This window comes from Macrobrachium nipponense, chromosome 17 (genome assembly GCF_015104395.2).
Source record: "Macrobrachium nipponense isolate FS-2020 chromosome 17, ASM1510439v2, whole genome shotgun sequence".
Taxonomy (NCBI): domain Eukaryota; kingdom Metazoa; phylum Arthropoda; class Malacostraca; order Decapoda; family Palaemonidae; genus Macrobrachium; species Macrobrachium nipponense.
Genome location: NC_087210.1, coordinates 84,484,552 through 84,508,781, shown reverse-complemented (window position 1 = coordinate 84,508,781; position 24,230 = coordinate 84,484,552). Strand labels below are relative to the sequence as shown.

Here is a 24,230-nt window from a genome sequence, read left to right as displayed (position 1 = left end):
TCTCATGTACTGGATGAAATCTCGTGTACGGGTTCTCGTGTACTCTCGCAATAGCTCACATCTCCCTACAAGGATATCTTGTAGGGAGACGATTAGCTAGATTGTGAGTTTTATTTTCTGGGAGACAGTATGCCCTACCGACGTCATACACTGCAAGTAAAGGTTTAAATGCATGACTTCCTATTAACTTTGTTATTAATATTGAAAGGCCAAACAGCAGACTTCCAGCTCAAGACTTGTAATTCATTTCCAGTATCGATTACGTGAGTAATATGCTAATAGGGAAGGTAATAAGGAAAAAACTTTCCTCTTAGATGGGTGCTGTTCACTGTACGCATCACTTATGGTTCTTTGCAGCATCCCTTCTCTCCAACCCCTTTCACTCCTTTTACTGATCCTTCGCGCATATTCTCTTTTTTTCCGTATTACTTACCACCCTCTCCTCGCGAATGTTTCTCCATTATCTTCAGCGCTTTAGTGACCTCATATGTCCCATCGCTTGGCTCAGAACGGTACGTAACGTCCCTTGGATTTGGACATGTTGTCCTGGCCCTCCTTTTGTATTACCTTAATTTTTTTTCTAGACTTATATAGACTTGAAATGAATAAAAAGAGTTTTGAATCTGCTGCCTATTCTTTATAGTTACCTAAACTGACAAGGATTTTATACCGACATTTTATAATTTCGAAAAGCAAAGGTTTTTTATCTACAGTTTTCACTAAATATCTTTATCCATTTATTCCCTTTAGTAATACATTGGTGAAGATTTGAATACAAACTGGAACATAAGAAGATTCCAACAATAACCTTGCGTCGGACTGTGTATATCTTATTCTTTCGAATTAGATAAGAAAGTGGTTACTTCTGTCGAAGAAAATGAAAACGAGTGTGTTGTGAAATGCGAGTAGTAGCCTTAGCTAACTGAAATTAAAGGAGAAAAATTAACGTGGAAGAAACTAGAGTAAATTGAGGAGATAAGTAAATGTGATCAGGGGTAAATACGAAAGGACACTGCAAAGTGGAAGATAGAATTCTGAATAAAAAATATCGTCTTGGAAGACAGTTTTCTGACAAAAACACAATTTTAGAAGAATGAATGAAGATAATAAAGTGCTGTTAAAAACAATCGAGCAAAAACAGAAAGAAAGTGTTAAAAGAAGAAGAGCCGTTATAGAGTCGGTACTTTTCTCTGTTGAACAGAAAAGTGACGTAATTCTTCTTCTTGAAATTGGAGGACTATTCTTGCGTGTTCAGGTGTGAATCTTTAGCTAAATTGTCTATTTATCAAAGCACTTTTTAGTTATTAGCAGTAGTATTTTTATTTATGTTTGGTAATTGTAAGATAAACCTATTTAACGAGTAACATTTGGACCGGCCTGCTGTGTACTAGGTAGCTAGCGTACTAGATACCTAGGTATGACAGTATGACTATTTTCTCGTTAGGCAATAGGCTACCTAGGATACCTGCTAGCTACTAGGTATACCTACCTACCTAGGTACTGAAGTAGTTAGGTACCTATAAAAAAAAAAATAGGTATAGGCTAGCTACCTACTACTATTTTTCCAAAAGCTTATCGCGCCTTTTATGTATTTCTGGCCATCTAGCTATTGTTTGTGCATACTGATCGATTTTGTGTATCGCCAGCCCCTTTCAGCTACTACCTACTAGTATAGCCTATCCTATACCTAGTAGGTCGGTAGGACCCCAGTGGAAATTGGTGAATTGCAGCAATGGGAATTTTTGAAAATTTGCAATCTAGATAGCTACTAGCTACTAGCTAGGTAGTATACTAGTAAGCAGCTGGAAGGAATCAAAGGATCATGTTGATTAACTTTATAAAATTACGAAAACTAGCCTAGGTATACTTGGTGGTGATGTCCAAACTGTAGCCCCCTAACTTAGCCAAGGGTGCCATTACTCACAGACCTGTCTTCTTTATATCAGCTGCTTGGTTTCCGCCAATCATCGATGGGAGTATTTACTGCCTTCTCATGTTTTTGTTTATAATAGGATAAAAAACCGCATGGTACATGGGTGGACCATGTACGATCAATGTGTACAACCCCAAAAAAAGTACATTATAACGCGTCCTGACATCGGAGATGGGCATCAGACGCGACTTCTTGTTGGTGAGAAACGGAGCTAAAGACCTCTACTCCGGTGTCAGGACGCATTATAATGTACTTTTCTTGGGGTTGTACACATTAATCGTACATGGTCCACCCCTGTACCATGCGGTTTTTTACCCTACATACTTAGGTACCATCATATGTTTATGTTCATCCCCAATTGGAGAGTACTACTACTAAAGGTGCCTACTTGGTACATACATAAACTGGTGGTTACCGAGCTAGGTGAGCTTGTACTGTAGTATAGTCTTCATTTTAACGTTTTACTCAACCAGTATCTAACTTAGTGCTGTACTCACATATGCCTTACCTTAAAGTTGCAAGGTACACAGCTAGAAGGTACTAATTTCCTCTTCGAATTCTGGTAGTTGACATCCTCAGTTAATGAAACAATGTTTAGTGAATGAAAAGCAATCATTAGATGTGTAAAGAGTTGTTATGCAGATTGATTTTGCATACAAAAGACGTCACTTTTTACATTTGTCACTGAATTGTAATTAATGTAAAAGAATTGAGGTACTTACCTATATAGATGCCTGAAGTAATTAAACCCATTTTTCTTGAAAAGTACTATACTATTTTAAGCTGTGTGAAAATGAGCAAGTCATTGACATCGCATCTATAGCTAATTTTGTTGATACTATAATTAAATGTCTGGGAACTACAAAAAATTAATTCATTCCTACAGCTCCTCATAGAATAAGAATAGTTCAAATTATTAACCTGTTTTTAGATTACCCTTCAGATAAGTCCCAGATAGATTTAAAGCAACTCGCAACTCATTTACTCAGGTTGCAGAATTTTAATAACTTTTTTAGTATGCAATATGATAATGGTATATGAATAATGCAGATTTATTTCTTTACAGAAAAACCTGCCCATCTCCAGATGCATGTTGTGACCAGGCTGTGGATCCTTAATCTAATAAGAAAGCAGAAAAAATCAGTATCTTATTCACAATGGAAGAATTTCAGATTTCAAGATCTCACAAGAAGATGCTTCTTGTGCACAGGAATTTCAAAGTATGTCTGTCACAGATTTCTATTAAAGAAAGTTGATATGATTTTTCATATAGTACAGTAAAAACATTTTGGAATCTTGGAGCTAGATAGTCAGAAGTTACTGTGACAATATCTTTGTCATATCTTGAGGTGATTATAAATACAAAATGTCTACTTATTTCAAAAGTTGATGTTTATCTTCAAGTAAAGGTATGTGATGTCATAAAGTTGCTGAAAAGTTTACTTTAGAAAACCAAGAAGCAATCTAGTGTGCTGCTGGATTTGAAACATGAAATTTTAGCCTGAAAACTGTTCCAGTTGTTCCACTATACTATATTACCTATCTTTTTCAGCCCAACAGTAACTGCAGATGCCAGTCAACCAGGTTCACCTGTGAAAGATGACTTGGAACACCTCCATAAGATTCGTAACATTGGAATTATGGCTCACATAGATGCAGGTACTAATGAGTGATGCAGTTTTCATCTCACTTTTGTCTTTGCCATCTTGGTGGAGTGTAAAATCCAAATAGTAATTCACCATACAATTTGAAGTAATTACTCTTTCTTTATTTTGATATGAAAAGAGGGCTGTCTGCATAAAACTAATGTGTTATACCTTTAAATTTAGTGTTTTAGCATTTATTTTTTGTTGTCGAATGTTGCATGGAATATTCTGGTGATGAGAGGTCAGGAATGTTTAATGGTTGAAAAAAAAATTAACAGGTAAGGTAATTTTGTAAATGGAAATAATCTGTGATAAGACCTAGAACCTGATTCTATTAGTCCTGATAATTTTTATAGTTTTATTTGTTCAGCCCTCTACCCTCAGGAGCTGGCTTTGTTTGTCCATCTGACAGACAAAGCCAGCTCAATAGTTTTCTTTTACAGAAAACTAAAATCTCAAGATGTAGTATGAAGAGTAATGCCTAAATGAAAGTTATTGCATTCATTTTATCAGTTGACACTTTGCTGTTTGATGCAACTTGGCTTGATGGATCAGTAACAAGTTCCAGTTGTTTATCTGTAACTCTACATATGCAATTCCTTTTGTGGAAAGAGGAAAGTTTTTTGTTCCTTAAGTACCAATCCAACATTAGTTTCAGGCAGAAGTTTCTTGAGAATGTTAGTAATGCACTGCAATGCTGTGATGTTCTGTATGAGGAACTGTTTTATGTGATTTTACAGGAAAGACCACTACCACAGAGCGAATGCTGTTTTATAGTGGCCTTATTCGCACCGTTGGTGAAGTTCATGATGGAGATACTGTTATGGATTATATGGAACAAGAGAGAAATAGAGGTATGTAAACCTTAAGTTAATTCCAAGTAATAGAATTTTTTTTTTTTTAGTACAAACCCATTACTTTATGTTAGTCTTGTATGTCTGCAAAACTTTCAGATAATCTACAGAAGAAGAAATCATCCCATTTCATCTGGCAGTCCATATATCCAGGCTCCAGTGGCCCTCAGGTGGCAAACTGAGCCACTGCTTTTGTGTTGGCTGAACCAGCTGTGAGGAGCAAAGGATTTTAAAAAAAATGAATCTTTTCACATAGGGCATTTGTGTTTCATCACACACCCATTATTTAAGATTAGTCTGAATAGCATTTGGGTGAGAAGGGGTCTGTAGCTGTTGCCTATAGAAAATGGAACCAGGCCCCGGTGGAGCCAAAGGAACATCTAGAGAAAGTTTCTATAGTACCCTAAAGTTTTAGGGACTTACAAAAGGTCAAGAATTGAACTGAAATTGTTTTGGCAGGGTTGTGGGATATACAGTTTGAACTGATTAAACAGGAATATATTTGAGGAGGATGAGTCTGTTATGTTCCCTCCATTTTCTATCAGGAACTGAAAACATTTGGTCTACTGTTCCCACCAGAACATTTGAGATATTGAAAGATTTGTGTTCAGAACTCACAAATGGCTTTCAAATGGGCTAATGAAAGTTCTTTAGAGGTATCATGTCAAAGTGAATGGAGTTTTACATCAGAAAACTTCTAATACTAAAACCTGGAGAGGGTTAAAACACCCAAAATTCTGGTGTATGTTACCTATGCACTTAGTATGCCTGCTCTTCAGAAGTATTATATAAAAGCCCACATAATACCTGGTCTAAAGTTATGCAGAGTTAGGTATGGCATACTAGTTCTAGTTTCCAGAAGTTATAAAAAGAGAGAAAAGCATGAACTTTACAGTGCAGTTGTTTTAGTTTTAGTATTATTGCACATCTTAGTGCATAATGATGCTGAATATACAAGTACGTATAACATGTGCATAATATCCCTGAATATAGTGTACTGTTCTTGACTATCAAAAGTTCTATTATTTTTTATTTTTCTTTTGAAGGCATAACCATCACATCTGCTGCTATCACTTTCCCATGGAATGACCACCGAGTAAACTTGGTGGATACCCCTGGCCATGTGGATTTTACCATGGAAGTTGAACGAGCCCTTAGAGTACTGGATGGAGCTGTTGCAATTTTTGATGCCTCAGCAGGTATGAGTCAGCAAGGTTGTGTGTTAATCCAGCTTTTATGTACTGTATGGTGTGTGAAATAGTTTCAGATTTGAGAGAGAATATGTTCCAATTTTAGATTATGTATTTCTTATAGTAGACAGCTGTGTTAGTATTATATAGTAGTTTAGTATTAATGTAAGTCAAGACAATTAAAATTGGAAGATGAAATCTAAATTTTCCAAGTTCATTGCTATACATATATTGATTACATTCTTTTCAGGGGTCGAAGCACAGTCCATTACAGTTTGGCGGCAGGCTAATTCATACCAGGTACCTCGTTTATGTTATCTAAATAAAATGGATAAACCCAATGCTGATGTGTCACTCTGTTTAGATGCCATCAAAGAGAAGCTCCATGCTACACCATTACTTTTACAGCTTCCATTAGCTCAGGGTAATGCCTTTAGTGGTGTTATAGATCTGATTACCATGAAGAAATTCACCTGGAACTCAAAAAAAAGGTGATAAAGAATAGTACATGTCTCAAAAAATGCACTATTTTGATTTATCTTTGAAAATTATCATGAAAAAAGATGCAGTAATTCCTTTCAGATTGAATTATATTTGAAGTGCATAGTGATTATTTGCAATACAATACATCATATAGTGATATGATTGATATTTTTTTGCACCACAGAGATTACGGGAGAAGCTTCATCAAGGAAACATTGAATGCAGATGATGAAATGTGGGATCAGGCATTTCTGGCAAGGTGTGAATTAACTGATAAGCTGACTGACATGGATTTGGAAATGGCAGAGTATGTGCTTGAAAAAGAATCTATTGAAAACATCCCTACAAAGTTGTTAATGGAAGCCATTCGCAGAGTGACTCTGAAACAGGTAATGGAGTATATGATAGGTAACCCTGTAAATTTAAGTGTTCCCTGTATATTTTGGATTTACTTTTTGAAACTTGGATACTTATATGCTTGTCTTCAGATAGATGACAGAGCTGTTTAATTAGCTTATGCTTGTCTTCAGATAGATGACAGAGCTGTTTAATTAGCTTAATCTAAAGGTGCCTTTGAGACGCAGTATAGTCAGTCTGAAGGGACACCTACAAAGAAGATAATTTTAAAATAGATTTATTTGAATTTCCTTCAATATATTCTTGAAATGGGCTGCAGTACCGGCACAAAGTAGTATTCAGAACTAGCAGATAGTTGTTGAACCCATTTTAGTTCAAGTTTCTGCTGGGGGTAGCTTAGCTACTACTTGGGGAAATTTGATTTCTGTGGTCTATTTTTACCTTTGGATATCTTAAACATTTAAATCTTTATTTTCACTGACTTCTTATTGAGCACTTTTCTAGAGAGTACCAATTAAGCAGTTCTATGCACTTGATATATCTGTGTCTGCTTGATGGTACGTATTAGGGTTTTTTTTTGCTTGTATGTACTCCTAGTTATCTTTCCATGGCCTTTATGGAATGTGACCTGAATTGATCAGCATACTCTTTAAATAGCATGTAATTAATGCTTCATATAGGCTTAATATTAGCTCTTGTTTCTTAGTAATTAATTGATGTTTAATGTATCTAAGTATAGCCTTACAATAGCCTTAAATGTACCCCAGCTTAAATTTGAAATGCAGAAAATTTAAAGAAAATGGTTACAATGATGTTAGACTTTGAAGCATTGGATTTTAAAGCTAGGAACATAATACAGTCCAACCTTTTTAAACCGGCACCTTTGGGTACTAATGGGTCCCAGTACGCTTTGTACCTCATGGGACTTCACTGAGTCTTGCCACTTGACCTGATCATTTTCCAAGAATTCAGCTAGACTCATGGTGGATACAGTCAGGTCTGGGATACTCAGCTTTTTTACCTCCCTTTTGAATTGTGATTTGGGCTCAATTAGACTGATATGTTGTGATAAAACGTATTAAGTTTTTGTAACAAACCAAGGTTTTTTGCATAAATCCATCAATTATGAATTTAAAAGCCTACCTCCCAGCCTCTCATTCTCAGTTGTTTTAGAATCAGTCCATGCGTGGAATCAGTGAAACTGCTGTAAGAAGTTGGGTTATGTAACTACTTCCTTTAGACCAATGGGTGTGACTCATATATGAATACTACTTTAATTATTGACTCATAAATACGGTAACAAAAATTGTTTTTACTTAGGACTCCAGAACTTTTATAGTCATGTATGTTAAATTGCTGATATGATTTTACATAGTTTAGAGACCATGACAGTAGTATACCTTTAGGATGATAATTAATTACTTTTCCAGGATGCTGTGCCTGTCCTCCTAGGTAGTTCGTACAAAAATATTGGAGTGCAGCCACTTCTAGATGCAGTTGTTGATTATTTGCCATCACCGTTGGACATCATTCATGAGACAGTAAAACTCTATTCTCCTTCATTATGCGCCATGGCATTTAAAATAGTCCATAATAAGCAACGAGGTGGTATGCTGACCTTTTTGCGCATCTACTCTGGACATTTGGAGCAAGTACAGTATGATTATTATTGTTATGATGTTAATATCCCCCTGCAACCAGGGTAATTAGTATTTTACAAGGAAAAACTACTTATGCTTCATAATACAAGAACCATTATGATACAAAAGTCCCATGATATGTGAATTTGAATTGAAATTTATTGCCCAAAAGATAATTGGCTCATGATAATTTAAATACAAAGCTAAATTGATTAGTTTTATCACAAAGTTGTTGCTTTAGGGTAGCCAAATTGTGTTTCCAGCTCAGTTTTCAGAAATGGCAGCCTGTAGCATTTCTTGTAGGTTAACACCACCTACAGGTCAGATTCCAGGAAGAAATTACCTGGTAGAGGAAAGGATCTAGCTTATTTATAAAATCATCTAGACTGGGTATTTGGAATTGTAAATATATGGTGTCAGGATGGGCTTATCATTACAAAGTTTCAGTCCTTTACCATTCATACGATCCTTAACATCATCAAGATTTTTTCCAGAGTAAGCAAACATTCAAAACTCAAAAATAATACAAAGAAAGCTATCGGTAAAACTAATATGAGTTACAGATGCTAAAGCAAATTATCATCACTGAATTAATTAATTTATAAAAGTGATGACAACATTAACCCTGATATTTATGGAAAGCTTGACTGTGTAGATAAATTCCACTTTACCATAACAATAATACGTCAGGTGAAGTGAAAAGAATGCTGAGCTAAACATACTAGCACTTCAAAGAACTACAGGAACCAAATATTCACAATGCTTACAGCTATGAATATTTAGGTATATTTAAGTGATTAAAAGACATATGCATAAAACCACCACTAAAGTATAGAAAAAGAAAGCTCTTTTGGAACTTATTTAAAGGAAAATTATATATATTGAGTACTCCTCCAGCAGATTCTGACACATACAAGTAATGACTTTAAAAATGACTTGACTGCCATCAAAAGTGCTTTGTGTTCCTGAATGCATGCCTGACCACATGGAAATGTTGTTTTGTAATGTGTTTGTTGGAGTGGTGACCACACAGGCATTTGTAAATTGATGGCTTTTTGCTGAAACAAATGTAAAATTTATATTACTGTTACTTCCTTGTCTGAGCTCTTTTTTCATTGCATTTAGACATTTATTGTACAATCCTTTTCAATTCAGTAAGACTTTTTCCACATTAGACTTTTCCATTTATTTCCAGGGGCAAAGAATATATAATGTCAACAGTGAGGTTATGGAAAAAATTGGACGTGTCATGATAGCGTATGCTGACGAGTTCAAAGAAGTTGGCAGCATCAAGTCTGGAAACATTGTAGTTGTCACAGGACTTAAGGTAGGCTGAGTTAATGGAAGCTGGAATTTATGTCAAAATTTCTCTCATACAAATTTGTTTCATTTTGTGCCTCATTGTTGGCTGTTTTTTTTTCAACTTATCATTAACATACCTTTATGTATGTTAAGGTTTTTTGTGGCATTCTTTCATTCTAATTTTACTTCCAGATTTGCAAGGTCAAGATAGTTTTATGTTGTATATGCATGTTGTGTAAAAATGTTAAAGTTTCTGACCCATCTCCAGTTTTATGTATTGGTTCTTTCCTCTCTTGCAGCAATAATAAGTGCTGTATAACTGGTATTATTGTGTATTGTCTTCTCATTAAATTTATTTTTTCCACCTACAAATACATGTTACTTTCCATATCTTGTAATCTAGGTTTTTGTATTGCATCTTGATGCTATAAACCCATTGTTCCTGGCAGGAGTATAATAAGGTTTTGAAAGCCCTCATTACACTGACAATTTAATTTCGCCAACCCATCACATTTTTATACCCAATTTTTGTAATCTCCAGTGTCCTACTCATTGCAGCCATTAGTTTTAACTGACAGAAAAGTAATTAGTATCTCTATGCAAGCAAGTATTACATAGAACCACAGGTATACAACCATCACCAATGTCATTTTTCATGTGTTTGCTTAAGCAAGATGGAGCCTTCTGATGAATCTGCAAAGGAATGTTTGTCAAAACACCCATTCATGGCTAGATGGACCACAAACTCTACTTCCTGGGTAACACCTGCTTCTCTAAGAAGGAAATGTGCCCTATGTCTATTATCCACAGTTATAGGAGCAGCTGAAGTAGAAGAATTTCTGCAACAGAGGGTAAAATTTCTACTCTGCACAGTGGAGCACACAAAAAGGGAAATCATGGTAAGGTCCACACTCAGGTAGATTGACCTTCATAAGGAGTCTAGGCCTGATTTGTACAAGTTAATTGGAAGACCCCAATAGTGATACAGGCCATTTGCCCAGGTACCTTAGCAATCTGATACTTTGCCTTTGCTGCAAATTGGAGCTGGGAAGAATATTTTAAGTAAAAACTCAAAGATTTATGCCAGCCCAAGACAAGGGCCCCTGCACTCGAGCACCTTACTTTGCAGCATGAACCATAGAAGTATCCTTGCAGACTAAAGGGTGGTGACCTGAAAGTACATGACTTTGACACTTGAAAGTCATACGTCAAAAATAAGTAACGAATGGTAGCTACCGTCTCCATCTGAAAGAGTGTTCAAGTGTTAACAGGAGACATAGATTTGACAGTTTGATGTTGATGATGGATCGTCAGTCTCCTGAGGCCTTATGGATTACAAATAGCCAACTGTAGTAGCCTTTTAGATTTTTGTATACATCCTTTATGACCATTATCCTTATCAACCTCACCTCATTGTTAGACACAAGGAACTTCTCTAAGTTCTGTAAGTTGGAGTCAGGCCGAATCAAAACTACTGACAATGGAGAGCTGTCTTCAATACATTCTTTTGTTCTTAGTTACCTTTAGTCTCTCTCTCTCTCTCTCTCTCTTTCTTACAAGCACAGAACATTATATCAATCATCCACATATATTAAAACTTCTGTTTTATGATCTTTGTCAGTGTTATTGTTTTCTTAGTTATGGTATTCACTTTGTTTCAGCTGAGCCCAATTTTGGCTGAAGTACTGTAACCCTTCCTTGTATTTCCCTCTGTCAGATGTGCAGACAATCAAGCTGGATTCTTCTGCTTTTGAATGTTTATGGAAAGGAATCTGAAACATCTAAAAGCATTTGCAAATTGATAGGTTTACATTGCCAAAACAAATGAAATTTGAATGAAAAACTAATGCAATTCAGTATTTGTAACTGTTCTAGATTTACTTCTCTTCATTTTAGCAGGAGGAAAATTTTTTACCCCAAAACAGTATCATGTTTAAGCATAGTAATTCTCAACAGGAAACTAGAACTGGAGATACATTAGTTGTAAGTCAGTCTGTAGCCAAGAGTGTGAAGAAGGAAGCATTGAGGAACAAGACAGAAGTACCTTTGTTAATGGGCTTGCAGATTCCTGATCCAGTTTTCTTCTGTTCAATAGGTATGGCATTTTGCATCCAGTTTCAGTTTATGTTCATACTATGTCAGGCTGAACAAAGGATTATCTTGGTTAAGGTTGCTGTGAGACAAATCATTACCGCTCTTCTAGTCTATAATGTTTTTTTCTTGTCACATTTGTTTATTTTATGTATTTTCAGAGGCACCATCTCTTTCCCAGACTAAACTTCTTGAAGAAGCATTAGATCAATTGCAGAAAGAAGATCCAAGCTTGAGAGTGACTGCCGATGAAGATACAGGACAAACAGTTCTTTCTGGTTAGGCATTTCAAATGTTTATGTGACAGTGCTTGTGTACTAAACATTTATGTAATCTGTTTTTCATATTTTCATTGTAGTTTCTATGTCTAGGCCACCAATAATGATGTAAATAATAATTTATGAACTCATAGATATATGAGAATAAGATTCCTAAAGTTGGTGAATCCTTTTACATCTTTACTGGGAAACATTTAACCTTTGACAGCGCATCCCTTTTCAGCATCTAAACAAAACTTTTGTCATGTATTTAATTACTTGTGCAAGGGGTGGGGAAGGGAAAGTGGGAAAAGTTTACTTCATCATGGTAACATTTAAAATCTTGTATTATAGTGGTAATGTAAGCAAACTGTAATCATATACAAAAGTATTATGACCATATTTCAAGAATTAGTAATAAGGGCTTACTTAAAATTTGCTTATGAACCTCATCAATGCAGGAATGGGAGAACTACACCTAGATATCATCAGAGATCGCATTCACAAAGAGTACAAGGTGGAAGCAGAGCTAGGGCCATTGCAAGTAGCATATAAGGAAACCTGCAGGTCATCTAATATTCATACTTCTGATATAAACAAGACAATTGGTAAGGAAAGTAGAACTGAGGTAAAATATATTAGATTTAATATTAAAATGAAAAATAATTGTTTCATCACAAACCAGTTTCTGTGTCATCCTTCAGATACTTCACTTAAGAACAAGAATCCTTTCAGTTGACCTTTTTTCAAATTCTTTAAATCTTCACTTCTCATTTAAGAATTAAATCCTTTGAGCAAGTCTTATGAAAGTGGAGATGGGACTCAGTAGCTTCCTTAAACTAATTGTAATGTTAATATTATCAACCTGTTCCAGGGGATGCTAACCAGCGCGTTAAGATAACTCTCTCTATAGAACCAGAAAACTATTATAAACATAAGTCTGTTGCTCTGGCAAGGACAAAAGAAAATCAGGAGGTAAGTAGCAATATTTTTTTATTTCATACTATAGTTCAAGTGTAGGAATTATGAATTACATTCCTACTTGCTTTTACTGTAGTATTCCTACTTGCTTTTACTGTATAGTAAACTTTGAATAATTAAGTTTAATAACATGAATAACTTTTTTTCCAATGTTGATATTCTAAACAATAGTGGATGGGATGGATTTAAGCAGTCTACTTTATTTCTTGGACATTTAACTGCTTGTAAAAAGCCTTAAAATTTGTTATCATGGTTGACATAATAGTTAAAGGTTACCAGGAAAGTTTTACAGACGGAAGCCAGTTAATGCATGAATTATGTACTACCACATAAAAGGTCACATTTTTATCTGGTATGTACTGTACATAAATGATTTCCTGTAATGGATTAGATTTCTGATGACCTCTTCCTATTCATTCATATCTTGTTCAATTTCTACCTGAATTTTCACTTGGTCAGAGTTATCGTTTGTATCGTCTCTCCAGGATTTCACAAGCCCTCCCAACACCTGTATCATGCAGCTTCCTATTTGAGCACTTTGGAAAACCAAATGCACTTCTTTCCTTGTCAACACCAAAACTCCATTTGCAATATAATTTTGCTGAAAATTTAGGCATTCTGTTGTCACACTTTTCAGAATCCCCTTCATTTTCTTTTTTGCTGTTCAACCTTTCCATTGTATATTCCCATTTTTCAGGTTTTATCACCTTTTTTATGTTTCCAAACTTGTATGAGTTTTGAGTAGTATATTAATGATTAAAAGTTCCCTTTTTTTAATTATTTGCAGAATTTAAGTTCAATTCGCCGTCATATCATGAATGCCGTTAATCAAGGAGTGAGTTCAGCACTGAACAGTGGGCCTGTTTTAGGCTTTCCAGTGGTCGATGTAAAAGTGAGCCTTCATTGGCTAGAAACCGGCCATAAAACTTCTGAGACAATAGTTGCAGCAACTGCTGCACAATGTGTCCATCAGGTAACATTGGAGCATAGACATTTTACAGATTTATAATTAATATGAATTCGTTATTTCTTTTTTGTTAAATACTTTTTACACTTGGAAAAGGGATATGAATGCTGTAAACAGAAAATAGTAGATTAACAAATAATATACATGTAGACACCTTTATTTATTAGACTGGAAAATATTCTTCCCTAATGTTATAACGTGCAGGGAATAAAAAATACATCATTTACTTGCATTTCAGTGCTTTATGTTATTTCCAGTTATTACAAAAATCAGACTGTCAGTTGATGGAACCTTTCATGGAACTAGAGATCATTACTGATGAAACCAACTCATCATCAGTAATTGCAGACATAACTCGAAGACGAGGAAACATCGTGAGAATCAGTCACCGTCAAGACTCAAAGGTAAGCCTTGTAAAAAATATTATTAATTGTGTATGCCTTACATTCCTGACCCAGATGTTCCCAAAATTTACCAGGCATTAGCTGACAAACAGAGGAAGGTAGGTAGCCTCACATGATTTATTTCTTTGTACATGAGTACTACATGATGGTATGGCACAGCCATTATATAAAGCAGAAGGACCAGAGGTAGCTTTAAATCATAGAGAACCTCTCAGTATGTGAAGAGATGCAGTGATGCTACTGGACCGTGAGACTTCAGAGTTGTGATGGCTTTCGGAAAAGAGGATGAGATAGCATGCAGTGAGGTGGCACTCACAGGTACATGAGCATTAATTGACGAGTGGTAGGCAGTAGGTGACATGAACCTCTATACTTGTCAACATCACTTGTAGGCTATTAGGGAAAGGCACCCTCTTACAAAAATGAGTTGAAGGGCAATGAGGTTTTGGTGCTGAAGGGATATCCTGTGAGATTTATTATTTTCTGTTTTAGGTATGGATGTAATACGTAGACTTTTAAGTCAATAAAATTTGGAGACTTTATGCAACTTTCGTAGTTTTCCCCAAACCCATAGATGGCACCATAGAGCCTTTAGATGCAGAGGTAAATAAAGAATGGATCAGGGATTTGTTTCAAAATAAAAATGTAAGAAACTAGTATTAGCATGTATTACATTTAATAGTCAATGATTCATTTAACATTTCTTGCTTTTCAGGTAATAAATGCCGAGTGCCCTTTAGCGGAGCTTGTAGGATATTCAACAGCTTTACGAACAATTACGTCTGGCACAGCAGTTTTCAGCATGGAGCTTTCAAGTTATAGATTGATGAGTGCACATGACCAAGCAGTAGCAATTGAAAGAGTGACTGGATTTTGATTTGTATGTGTAAAATATATTGTGTACAGATTTTGATTTGTATATGTAAAATATATTGTGTACAGATTTTGATTTGTATATGTAAAATATATTGTGTACAGACATTAACTTTTTATTTGCATTAAAATGGGATGGGTCATGTGGCAGTCCAGTTTGTCATCTTGTCTTTGAAGTGAAATTAGTTCTCTTCATTTTGTTTGCTTAAACTCGCATTAGGTCAAGGTCTTTACAAATTCTTTTTCTTCGTGATTTTTTAGGCCTCCTATGAGTCTTTGCCCTGCTACTCCACATACTGTATGGGGTCAAACAGTTGTATATAGAAACATCAGAGTTAATGACAGAAAGGGCAAGATGGGGAAAAAGGATCCAAGCCTAGAAGAAGAATCTGGTTATTATTATAAGTTACTAATTAAATCTATTAGGACAGCCACAATATAATCCTAAAAAAATAAAGCAATCTACATAGTGATATTAAAAATTTCATCTCTTTCTCAAGGTCTTGTCTTACTACTGACATTCATCATTAGTGTATTTATGATGGTAAATGTGAAATTAGTTCTACATTCTTTGTCTTATGGAATTCCTGTTTGGACTTTCTCCATTTATGGCGTATGCTATGATTACCTGGCCCTTCCTACAGGTATTAGTCTTGCTGCTTCCAAATGTATTTCATTTCTAAATTCCTGAAACCTCTTCCTCTGATTCTGCACTCTTGTAGCTTCAACCATTACAGTTATACTAAATAAGATTTCCTGTTTGATCCCACATTTATCTCAAACTCTTGATACACTTGCCACTGTTTAGATCTTGTGTTATGGTACAGTATCATGAGTAGCTCAATCACTGTGGTAAACCTTATATTCATAAGGCTTATAAAATTGCTGGTCTTGGTACTATTTCAAATTCCTTCTCAAAGTCCAGAAATATGTAACATAATCTCTCTTCTGAATTGTTCTCTTCCTGTTGGCTGCTTCATTATACAGATACAGACTGCTTCTGTTGTTTATCTCTGACATGAAGCCAAACTGACAATAATATGTTTCAATAATTTATCACAGCATATCTGCCACACTCCTCCGATATTTTTAGCGTCAATAACTTCATCATTGCGACACCAGCAAGAACTAATCAATCAATCTCCAATATTTTCATAGCATGCTTGAGCAGTATTACTCCTCTTATGTGTTCCTGCATTGTGGTGCATTTCCATTCCCTCAGTATCATGCTCTTTTCCTACTTAAGGTTGTATCCCTTCACTTGTTTTATTTTCATGTCTTCTAAGCAGCTCACTGACAACAGCGTTTCCTGCTGCTTTATCAACTTACATGTTATTCCTGAAAGTCCTGCGCCTTTTCCACATTTCATCTTCCAAAGGGCCTGCTTATCCGCTTTAAGGCCTGTCCACAAGACCGGGCCTGATCGGCAGACCTCCCCTCTAACGGGCAAACCATCAAATTGCCCGATGGGTCTTGTAGCAAAATCACCATGGTGGTGCCTGATGGCTTGAGCTTCGACTCTGGCAGACGTACGTTAACCATATACATATCTTTTACTGAGCCATTCTTTGCACCATATTCTCTTCTTTTTCATCACACACAAAGCAATTATCATGCTACAAAACATGTTTATCGTACTGCACTGAACACACTACTGGCATCGTCGGGCACGCCCACCTCTCCATCGCCTCACCCGTGTGGACAACATTCACGCGTAAGCCAGCCAGAATTTGCCCATCAACCCCGGAGCACGGCGATCAGGCCCGCTCATGTGGACAGGCCTATAGATATTCTGTGCTCTATTGGTTTCTCTAGCATTACAACATGCTTTTTCAAAGGCACTTGCAAATTCTAAAATTTTAAAATTGCATACTTTGTCACCAAGACTGCATTGGATAAATATATATGTGTTTGAAACGGCATTACTTATGCAATAAAAAATATCAGAAATGGATCTTTTTCTGCAAACTTAAAATTCTGCTATGCTTGGAGAGAGACTTGCTTTAAAATCTCCACCACTTGAGTCACTTATATTGTCTCCTAGTCTCTCACGAACTTTAGAAGATTTGCCAATCCCTAATCTTGGTTTACCCTTATTGAGACCTTCAAGGAGTACACAAGCTTTACATACTGGTTGGGAGGAGATGTGACCACAGCGTGTACATACTGATCTTGTTGGAAGCTTAACACCATCACGAACAGACAAACATTCACCTGTGAAGAAACATTAAGGTAGTTTTTAACAATGTGAAGTTCCTAAAGCATGTCTTTAAGAAAGAAATCTTTTTGAAGAATGAAAATTGCCTTGAAGCCAAGGAACAAGGAAAAGTAAAAGTGTATACTAAAATAACTAAACCTTTCGTAAAGTGCTTATTATATTCTATTTATGTTAATTAGCAAAAATAAAAATTAAAAGCAACACTAAAAACATTTAACTGCTCAAAAAGACTAAGGAAAAGAATGGTTAATACAATAAACTTGATAAAAATTAATGTTCTCAATTTCTAAAAGTCTATGGTAAGCCAACACATCCACTTTCAATATGTCTACTTTTCTAAAACAGCAAAAATCTTTGTAATTGTACACTTAAAATGCCATTTCTGTAACTAAATGCTAAATTCTAGCTCTAAAAAGGTCAGCAAACAAACTATTTCTAATGTAAATATTACAGTTTAGCTATAAAAATAGTCGGTAAACTTCAAAAATTCCTTTAAAGTAATTTTGGAAAAGATAAGGTGAGGGTTATGGTTTGGAGGAACTGAAACACGAAAGCAATCAAATCACAAGAAATGCAAACTGCTCTTCGATGTTGAAAATATCTCCAGCCCAGTAAAATGCATAAGAAAAATAAACTTTATTTGAGGAAACCACGATTAATAAACATACCTGAATGAATAACATCAATAATTGCAGTAGCTCTTATCTTCTCTAGATCCTTTAAAAAAGCCCTTGCATGACCTCGATAAGCATTTGGGGAGTAAATACATTCCGTTGAGAAGTAATCCAATTTCTTGAAATATGCATACATGACAATCTCCTTTTCATAAGTGTACTTGAATGGTTTTGATCTTGGTATTGATCCCTCTGAGTCCTGAAAAAATTATTTTTAAAAAGCATGTTATTTAAAACCAGCATTACTGTTTCAAATATGATTATACAGCTTTAAACCTTTAGCATTCAAGGAGCCAGTCAGTTCTAGAAGAATTAACATATATTTACAGACTTGACTCACCAGCCTTAAAAGCGCTATAATAAATTCTTAATAAATTGATGAGCTCCTAACAACTCTGTTACAACGACATGTATAACTATTCAATACATATAGTATGAAAAAGACGACTGATAAGAAAAGTCATATGGCCTAAGTTACAAACTGCTAGAACTTACAAAAGCTTAAATTCTCAATACTCATGGATAGTCAGAGTAGTGAAATTTACCTAATTTAAGAACATTTTGTAAATATGAAGTACTCAGAAACTTTGACTCTTACTGTCACAATAGCTGTACATCTTTGTAGTCTTGCAATATCACCTCGTAGTATATTCATCAAAACTGTTTCTGCAATGTCATCTGCATTGTGCCCTGTGACAATCTTATCAACCTTAAGTAGACTTGCACCACGATCTAGGGCTTGCCTTCTGAACACTCCACAAAAAGTACAGTTGTTTTTTCTGCCTGCCTGGAAAAATTGGGATATTCGTAAAGCAATATGAATAACTAGTATATAATTACCTACAACCATTGACAGCTGTAAACCATACACTATAGCAAACTACTGCTGACCATAACAGGGCATATTTTCAAAATAAACCACTTAAAAAAAATTTCATTTTATTTTTTCTACAAATCATTACTTTACATTAACCTTATTGTGCACCTATGCAATCTTAAAGACACTCCAGAGAAGGAAAATCCTTCCAGTTTCACCTGGCTGAGTATGCATCAAGGTTCCACAACACCACCACTGTCAAACTGAAGCATATTTGTGTTAAGTTGTCTACACAAGCTGCAATGAATGGATGGATTGGGAGAGGGAAATTTCATTTAAATAATGGGCTTGTAATAAGAATAATAATCTTGTTTTGAAGAATAATTTTTTTCAAAAACAAAACTGTTTTTTTGGTATAAACCAATCACTTTATGCTAGCATTAATTTGTTGTAGTGGCGGTTATAAACACATTTTGATCAGCTGTGTAAATGAATGGAGCTTGTTGGTAGTAGTTAGGAATGAACAGTCCTGAAATTATGTTAAAGCCAGAGATATAAACTACAGTAATGAGAATGCTAGTAAAAATTATAACAGACATTGTCAACAATACTGGAGAATCTAATGATGAACTATCCTACAACCTAAGCCCTAGCAACATTCCTAAACTAAGATGTTCAGTTTGTGGTAACCTGTTGATCACCTTTCAACTTGTAAAGCTTATTTACTTATGTACTTCCATATTAAACAATGTTTGAGATGGTTGCTAAGCTAATTTATATCCACGAATTCATGAACGCATGCCTCAAGTCTCCTATGCACCAACCCATTAATTTTCTGTAATCAGCAACTCAAGTAAAAAAATCCAGTAGTGAGGATAGTGACGGTGCCTTTGCTTACATTTGAATAAAGTGAAAAGCCAAATGAAAAAAAGATATTAAAAAAAACAGGAACAAAGACAGAAAGGTGTCACTTGAATGACAATCAGGTAATGAATAAACTAGTACAGTACTATTACTACTACCAGAGGTGATAGCTAGAGGGACACCTAGCAGGGAAAAGGGTTCTGATCTTTTTTAGGAGTATACTGTACTATCATCTGAAAAGAAGCTTGTCATAGGATTAAGCAAATGTACACTATCATACCTGTTCTACAATGCGATCCATAGTCCAGCCATACAACTCTTCATAAGACAAAATCTTGAGAGGGATTCCATACTGCTGTTCATTTCTCTTGACGGTTTCAAGACTGTCGTCTCGGTAACCTGAAGCAATTGTATGTTAAAATTGATATTTCAAAATAAAATTGAAACTAGATGCCAGTCACTCTAATTATTCAGCAATGTTCAACCATATTTAAAAAACAAAGAGGGCCTTTTGAAAGGCTATTTACTCAATAGCCAAGGAATGCCTTCTGATGGTGATAAATTCTTTATCTAAGGAAGAAAGGATCTTCAAAACCCATGATATGTTCGACTTACCAGTAATTCCTTCATCTACTGAAAGCAAAGCCAACTTCAACCCATAGTTGTAGCGATCATTTAATAACTTCATAATATATGCCAACACTGTCGAGTCTTTTCCTCCTGTAAAATAATCACAATATCACTTGTCTTATTGTTTTACAAAGTTACATATTTATCCAGAAACATCTACCTACAATGCCCTAGCAATCATTACTGTACTGTCCATAGATTCTTTGATCTTTGGTTCTGCTCAATTGTTAAAAAGTGAGACCAGTCTACTACGTATATATACTATGTATATTTCCTAAGTAAAACTAAAACAAAAAATGTTGTGTGGGGACTTGAAAAGAAACTGGAATTTTGTTGGGAAGTGATTATATAAACCACTTTTGCTGGTGTACTTCATTAACTATGTTTCAAAATGTATGTGGTACCAAGCAGCTTTACTGTACAAATAATGTAGTCCAATAGTTAATCAGTACTGATGCGCAGTGGAGTAAAGCATTCATTATATCCCATCAAGGAAATTACACAGTCCATATTTATGTGCCACAAAAAGTTTTACATTTCGAAATAAATATATCAAATGTTACCTGAAGCTGCAATAGCAACATAATCTCCTGAGTTAAAGAGATTTGCTGCTGTTATAGTTTGATGTACCTCCTCTTCAAATGCCCAAAAGAAACATTCTTTGCAAAGTGTATCTCCTGTCTTGGGCCTCTGTAAGTAAACAAATGCAATTATTTATTAAATTTTCAGTCATTTTATGAGAACAGAAACCATCACACTTCATCTAATTTAAAACATGGCCATCAAATAATATATAAACTAGCAGTTTTAAATGACATGAACTCTTTTAACAGGCCTTGAGCAGTATATCAGTAAATAAGCATTACAGTACAATACTGTACAAAAATATTCCTCCACAAATAATTAGTTCTTATATTTCAAAGGAGAGAGAGAGAGAGAGAGAGAGAGAGAGAGAGAGAGAGAGAGAGAGAGAGAGAGAGAGAGAGAGAGAGAGAGAGAGAGAATATATTTTATAATTTTTAAGTAATCTTTTTATCCGCAAAGAAACAGAATGCCACAAACTGACAACGCTACAATACGTACATCAGTACATTTACAGTAACTTCAGTGAAAACTTCATGAAATGAAAATAACCCTTAAAAAATAATGAGTAAATAGAATGTAAAACAATAAAAAACTTCTCAAGTCGGTTAAAATTCAAATAAAACATTTTATATAATATCTTACAGGCTAATCTGATTAGCTAAAATAGAAATTACTACACAAAAGCACTTTCATACCTTCAGCACAGCATTCCTGCCACACTTTGTGCTGCACTTAATTGGCATGATTCTCCTGTAAATAAGAAATAATACATCAAAATTGAAGAATGTTTTAACTCAATTTGAGTATAGATGATCTGTGAATGACTACTTATCAAAATAACAATAACAAGAAATATGTGCCAATGGCATAATGTTTAAAAATCTACCTTTTGTCTTATAACAAGCGATCAGCTAAACATACACCTAACTACCTGTATGTGAAGGGTACTTGATCCCCATGCACAGGTGTCCAAGGAAGTGTAAAATTACCAATAGTGGGACAATAATTTGTATCACCTACTTCAGCTTAGGATGGGAGGTCCAATGAGGTATAATTAGGACCCCTCTACCTTAGATTAAGATGCATCCCTGTCTTTTATTCAGTGACTTACAGAGCTCCAGGTTAAGTTACGTTGGGGGTGTAATTGGGGCAAAGCCCTCACCAGCAACCTAGATTAGGTTAGGATGTCTCTCTGTTTTAATCAGTGCCTTACACTTTGGGTTAGATTTCATTTGGTGATGTGAACATGTAGGTTAGGTTAGGTTGGAGCAGGGTCCACCTGACCACATAATGAAATAAATAAATTTTATATTAACATTAAACTTATGTTAATACCAACAAACCACGAAATAATAAGTGTAGCTATAGCTAACTTACAACTAATCAAGAGCAATCAAGGGCAATTACCTAGTATTTTATTTTGAGTTGTAGCCTCAGGCACCTTGTATGGTAGGATTTTATAACCTAACAAGGTGCCTTGGATAGTTTAAGATGCATTCCTGTAACTGTACTTGATACATCTTCATGCTTTGTCATTTTCTTATGATTTTACTACAGAAATGGATACCTATGTAGGTAGGTAGTAGGCTAGGTAGCATACGTGCGTGTGAGCTTTACCCTACTAGCTAATTCCTAGCCAATTACATGAACCATATAGTAGAAGTACTAGTAGTAGGCTATTAGCTAACTTATATTGCACCTGTAACCATTACCCATTAATGTTGGCGCAAACCACTCGTTTTTCGGTTACCAAAATGGGTTAGCCTATTAGGCTAGGTACCTGTTAAAGATGCCGATTCTTACCATCTAGCCTACTAGTGAACTGGTAGGTAGGTAGTACAGACTGATTTTTAAGGAATTTACAGTCATACTTACCCTGAAATTTGTAGACAGCCAAAATAAAATTTTATTGGCTTTTGTAGATTTATAGATCCGTCAGATGGAACAGCTTAGATATTGCATGTAGTAGTAGTTATGGGTCGAGGCAATGCCTTTGCAACGGCGCCTCTTAGTCTTGGGTATTTTTTTTTTTTATTTGTTTAGCTCTTTCCTTTTTTTTCTCTCTCTTTTTTTTCCACATCAAGTATATGGTTTCTTTTCTTATTTCGTTGTTACCTGAAAATGGAAATTTTCCCACTACGTCACTTTCCTTCTCTTCATAGGGTTGTTGTAGCCCTATTGCTTTAACCCGTTCCTCTATATATGTATCACAATATAAAAGGAAATGAAATATGTCTTCTACTGCATCATTGCAAAAAGGACAACAGGTGTTCTCCTTCTGGTGCCTTTTTGCTATATTTAAATTAAGAGAGTTGGTTCTGGCTTTGAAGAGAAGGACTGAACCCATAGAGTTGTCATAAATTTCGTCATCTTTTATTTCTCTTTCCACGTTTTATATATGTTCACAGTCACTTTATTTTCCAACTCTTCTTTCCACCTCTCTGTGTCCCATATTCTGGCTTTGTCCTTTATTTCTGTTCTGGACATTCCTTCTAATTTTCTTAAATTTATTTTAACTTCATGCATGTACTTTTCCACAGTTTTCCACCATTTTCTTTCCTTTTCTTGCATATCTGTAATTATTTTCTTCAGTATCTCTTTCCGTCCATTTAAAGTATTAATTACATAGCTTATCTTCCCATTCATAATTCTACTTTTCATTGAAGAAGCTCCTATCTCCCCCCTTAATGTGGCTACTACTGTACTTCTACATGCCCCTAATATTTTCCTATATACCCCATTCTCTATTCTTTGTAATTTTTCTATTTCTGCGTCTGTTAGATTAACCACATTGGTTCCGTATAAGATTGATGGTAGAGCTATGTTTTTCCAGAATGTTTTCCCTATTAGAACTTTGTTGCAGCTTTTTTCTATCACGGAGTAGGTTTAGGTTGGCTAACTTCTGTGCTTTATTCAACATTTATTTTTTCTGTAGCTTAAACAGATTTCTAGAGTCATTTATCTTTATTCCTAAATATGTAATGTTCTCCCTCACCTTTATGTTCTCTATCTCTTCTGGTTTATCTTTCATGTTGAAAATAATGATGCTGCTTTTCTCTTTATTTATTTCTAGCCCACATTTGTTCCCTATATCTATTAAAATCTTTGTTTATTCTTGCGTCTTCTATATTACTTGCTAGAACTAATCCATCGTCGGCGAAGAAAAGTGTCCCTATCTTTACTAGTTCATTTTCAAATCCTGTCCCTTCCTCCTCCATTTTCTTAATTATTAAATATGTCATTAGTTTGAAAAGTGAAGTAGAGCCTGTGCAACCTTGCCTAATCCCACTTGTAATTCCCATTTCCTGTTCTACTCCCTCCCCTAGGTCTATTATTGTGCTATCCCCTTCATATATGTTAACTACTGCCTCTATGATTTTTGGATGTATTTTGAACTGTTTCATAACTTCAATCATGACTTCTCGTTTTACCGAGTCAAATGCTTTACTGTAATCGATAACTAT

At 35.2% G+C, this 24,230-nt stretch overlaps 2 protein-coding genes across 2 annotated transcripts; one reads left to right on the top strand and one right to left on the bottom strand.

Annotated features, from left to right (window-relative positions):
* Positions 1–1,172: 1,172 nt before the first annotated feature.
* On the top strand, positions 1,173–15,086 carry LOC135196401 (ribosome-releasing factor 2, mitochondrial-like). The gene is made up of 16 exons (XM_064223206.1): positions 1,173–1,255; positions 3,000–3,153; positions 3,486–3,592; positions 4,320–4,433; positions 5,480–5,632; positions 5,874–6,114; positions 6,291–6,495; positions 7,894–8,115; positions 9,299–9,430; positions 11,362–11,500; positions 11,658–11,774; positions 12,215–12,361; positions 12,628–12,728; positions 13,522–13,707; positions 13,959–14,105; positions 14,821–15,086. Exons 2-16 carry the CDS (start codon positions 3,020–3,022, stop codon positions 14,980–14,982), a joined length of 2,307 nt encoding a protein of 768 aa, XP_064079276.1. The 5' UTR covers positions 1,173–1,255; positions 3,000–3,019; the 3' UTR covers positions 14,983–15,086.
* LOC135196402 (cytoplasmic tRNA 2-thiolation protein 1-like) lies at positions 13,924–22,797 on the bottom strand. The gene is made up of 8 exons (XM_064223207.1): positions 22,642–22,797; positions 21,462–21,516; positions 20,745–20,871; positions 20,167–20,271; positions 19,832–19,950; positions 18,469–18,657; positions 17,865–18,069; positions 13,924–17,192 (listed from the first exon to the last, which is right to left on the bottom strand). The coding sequence occupies exons 2-8, from the start codon at positions 21,507–21,509 to the stop codon at positions 16,948–16,950; spliced, it is 1,038 nt and encodes a 345-aa protein (XP_064079277.1). The 5' UTR covers positions 21,510–21,516; positions 22,642–22,797; the 3' UTR covers positions 13,924–16,947.
* Positions 22,798–24,230: the final 1,433 nt, after the last annotated feature.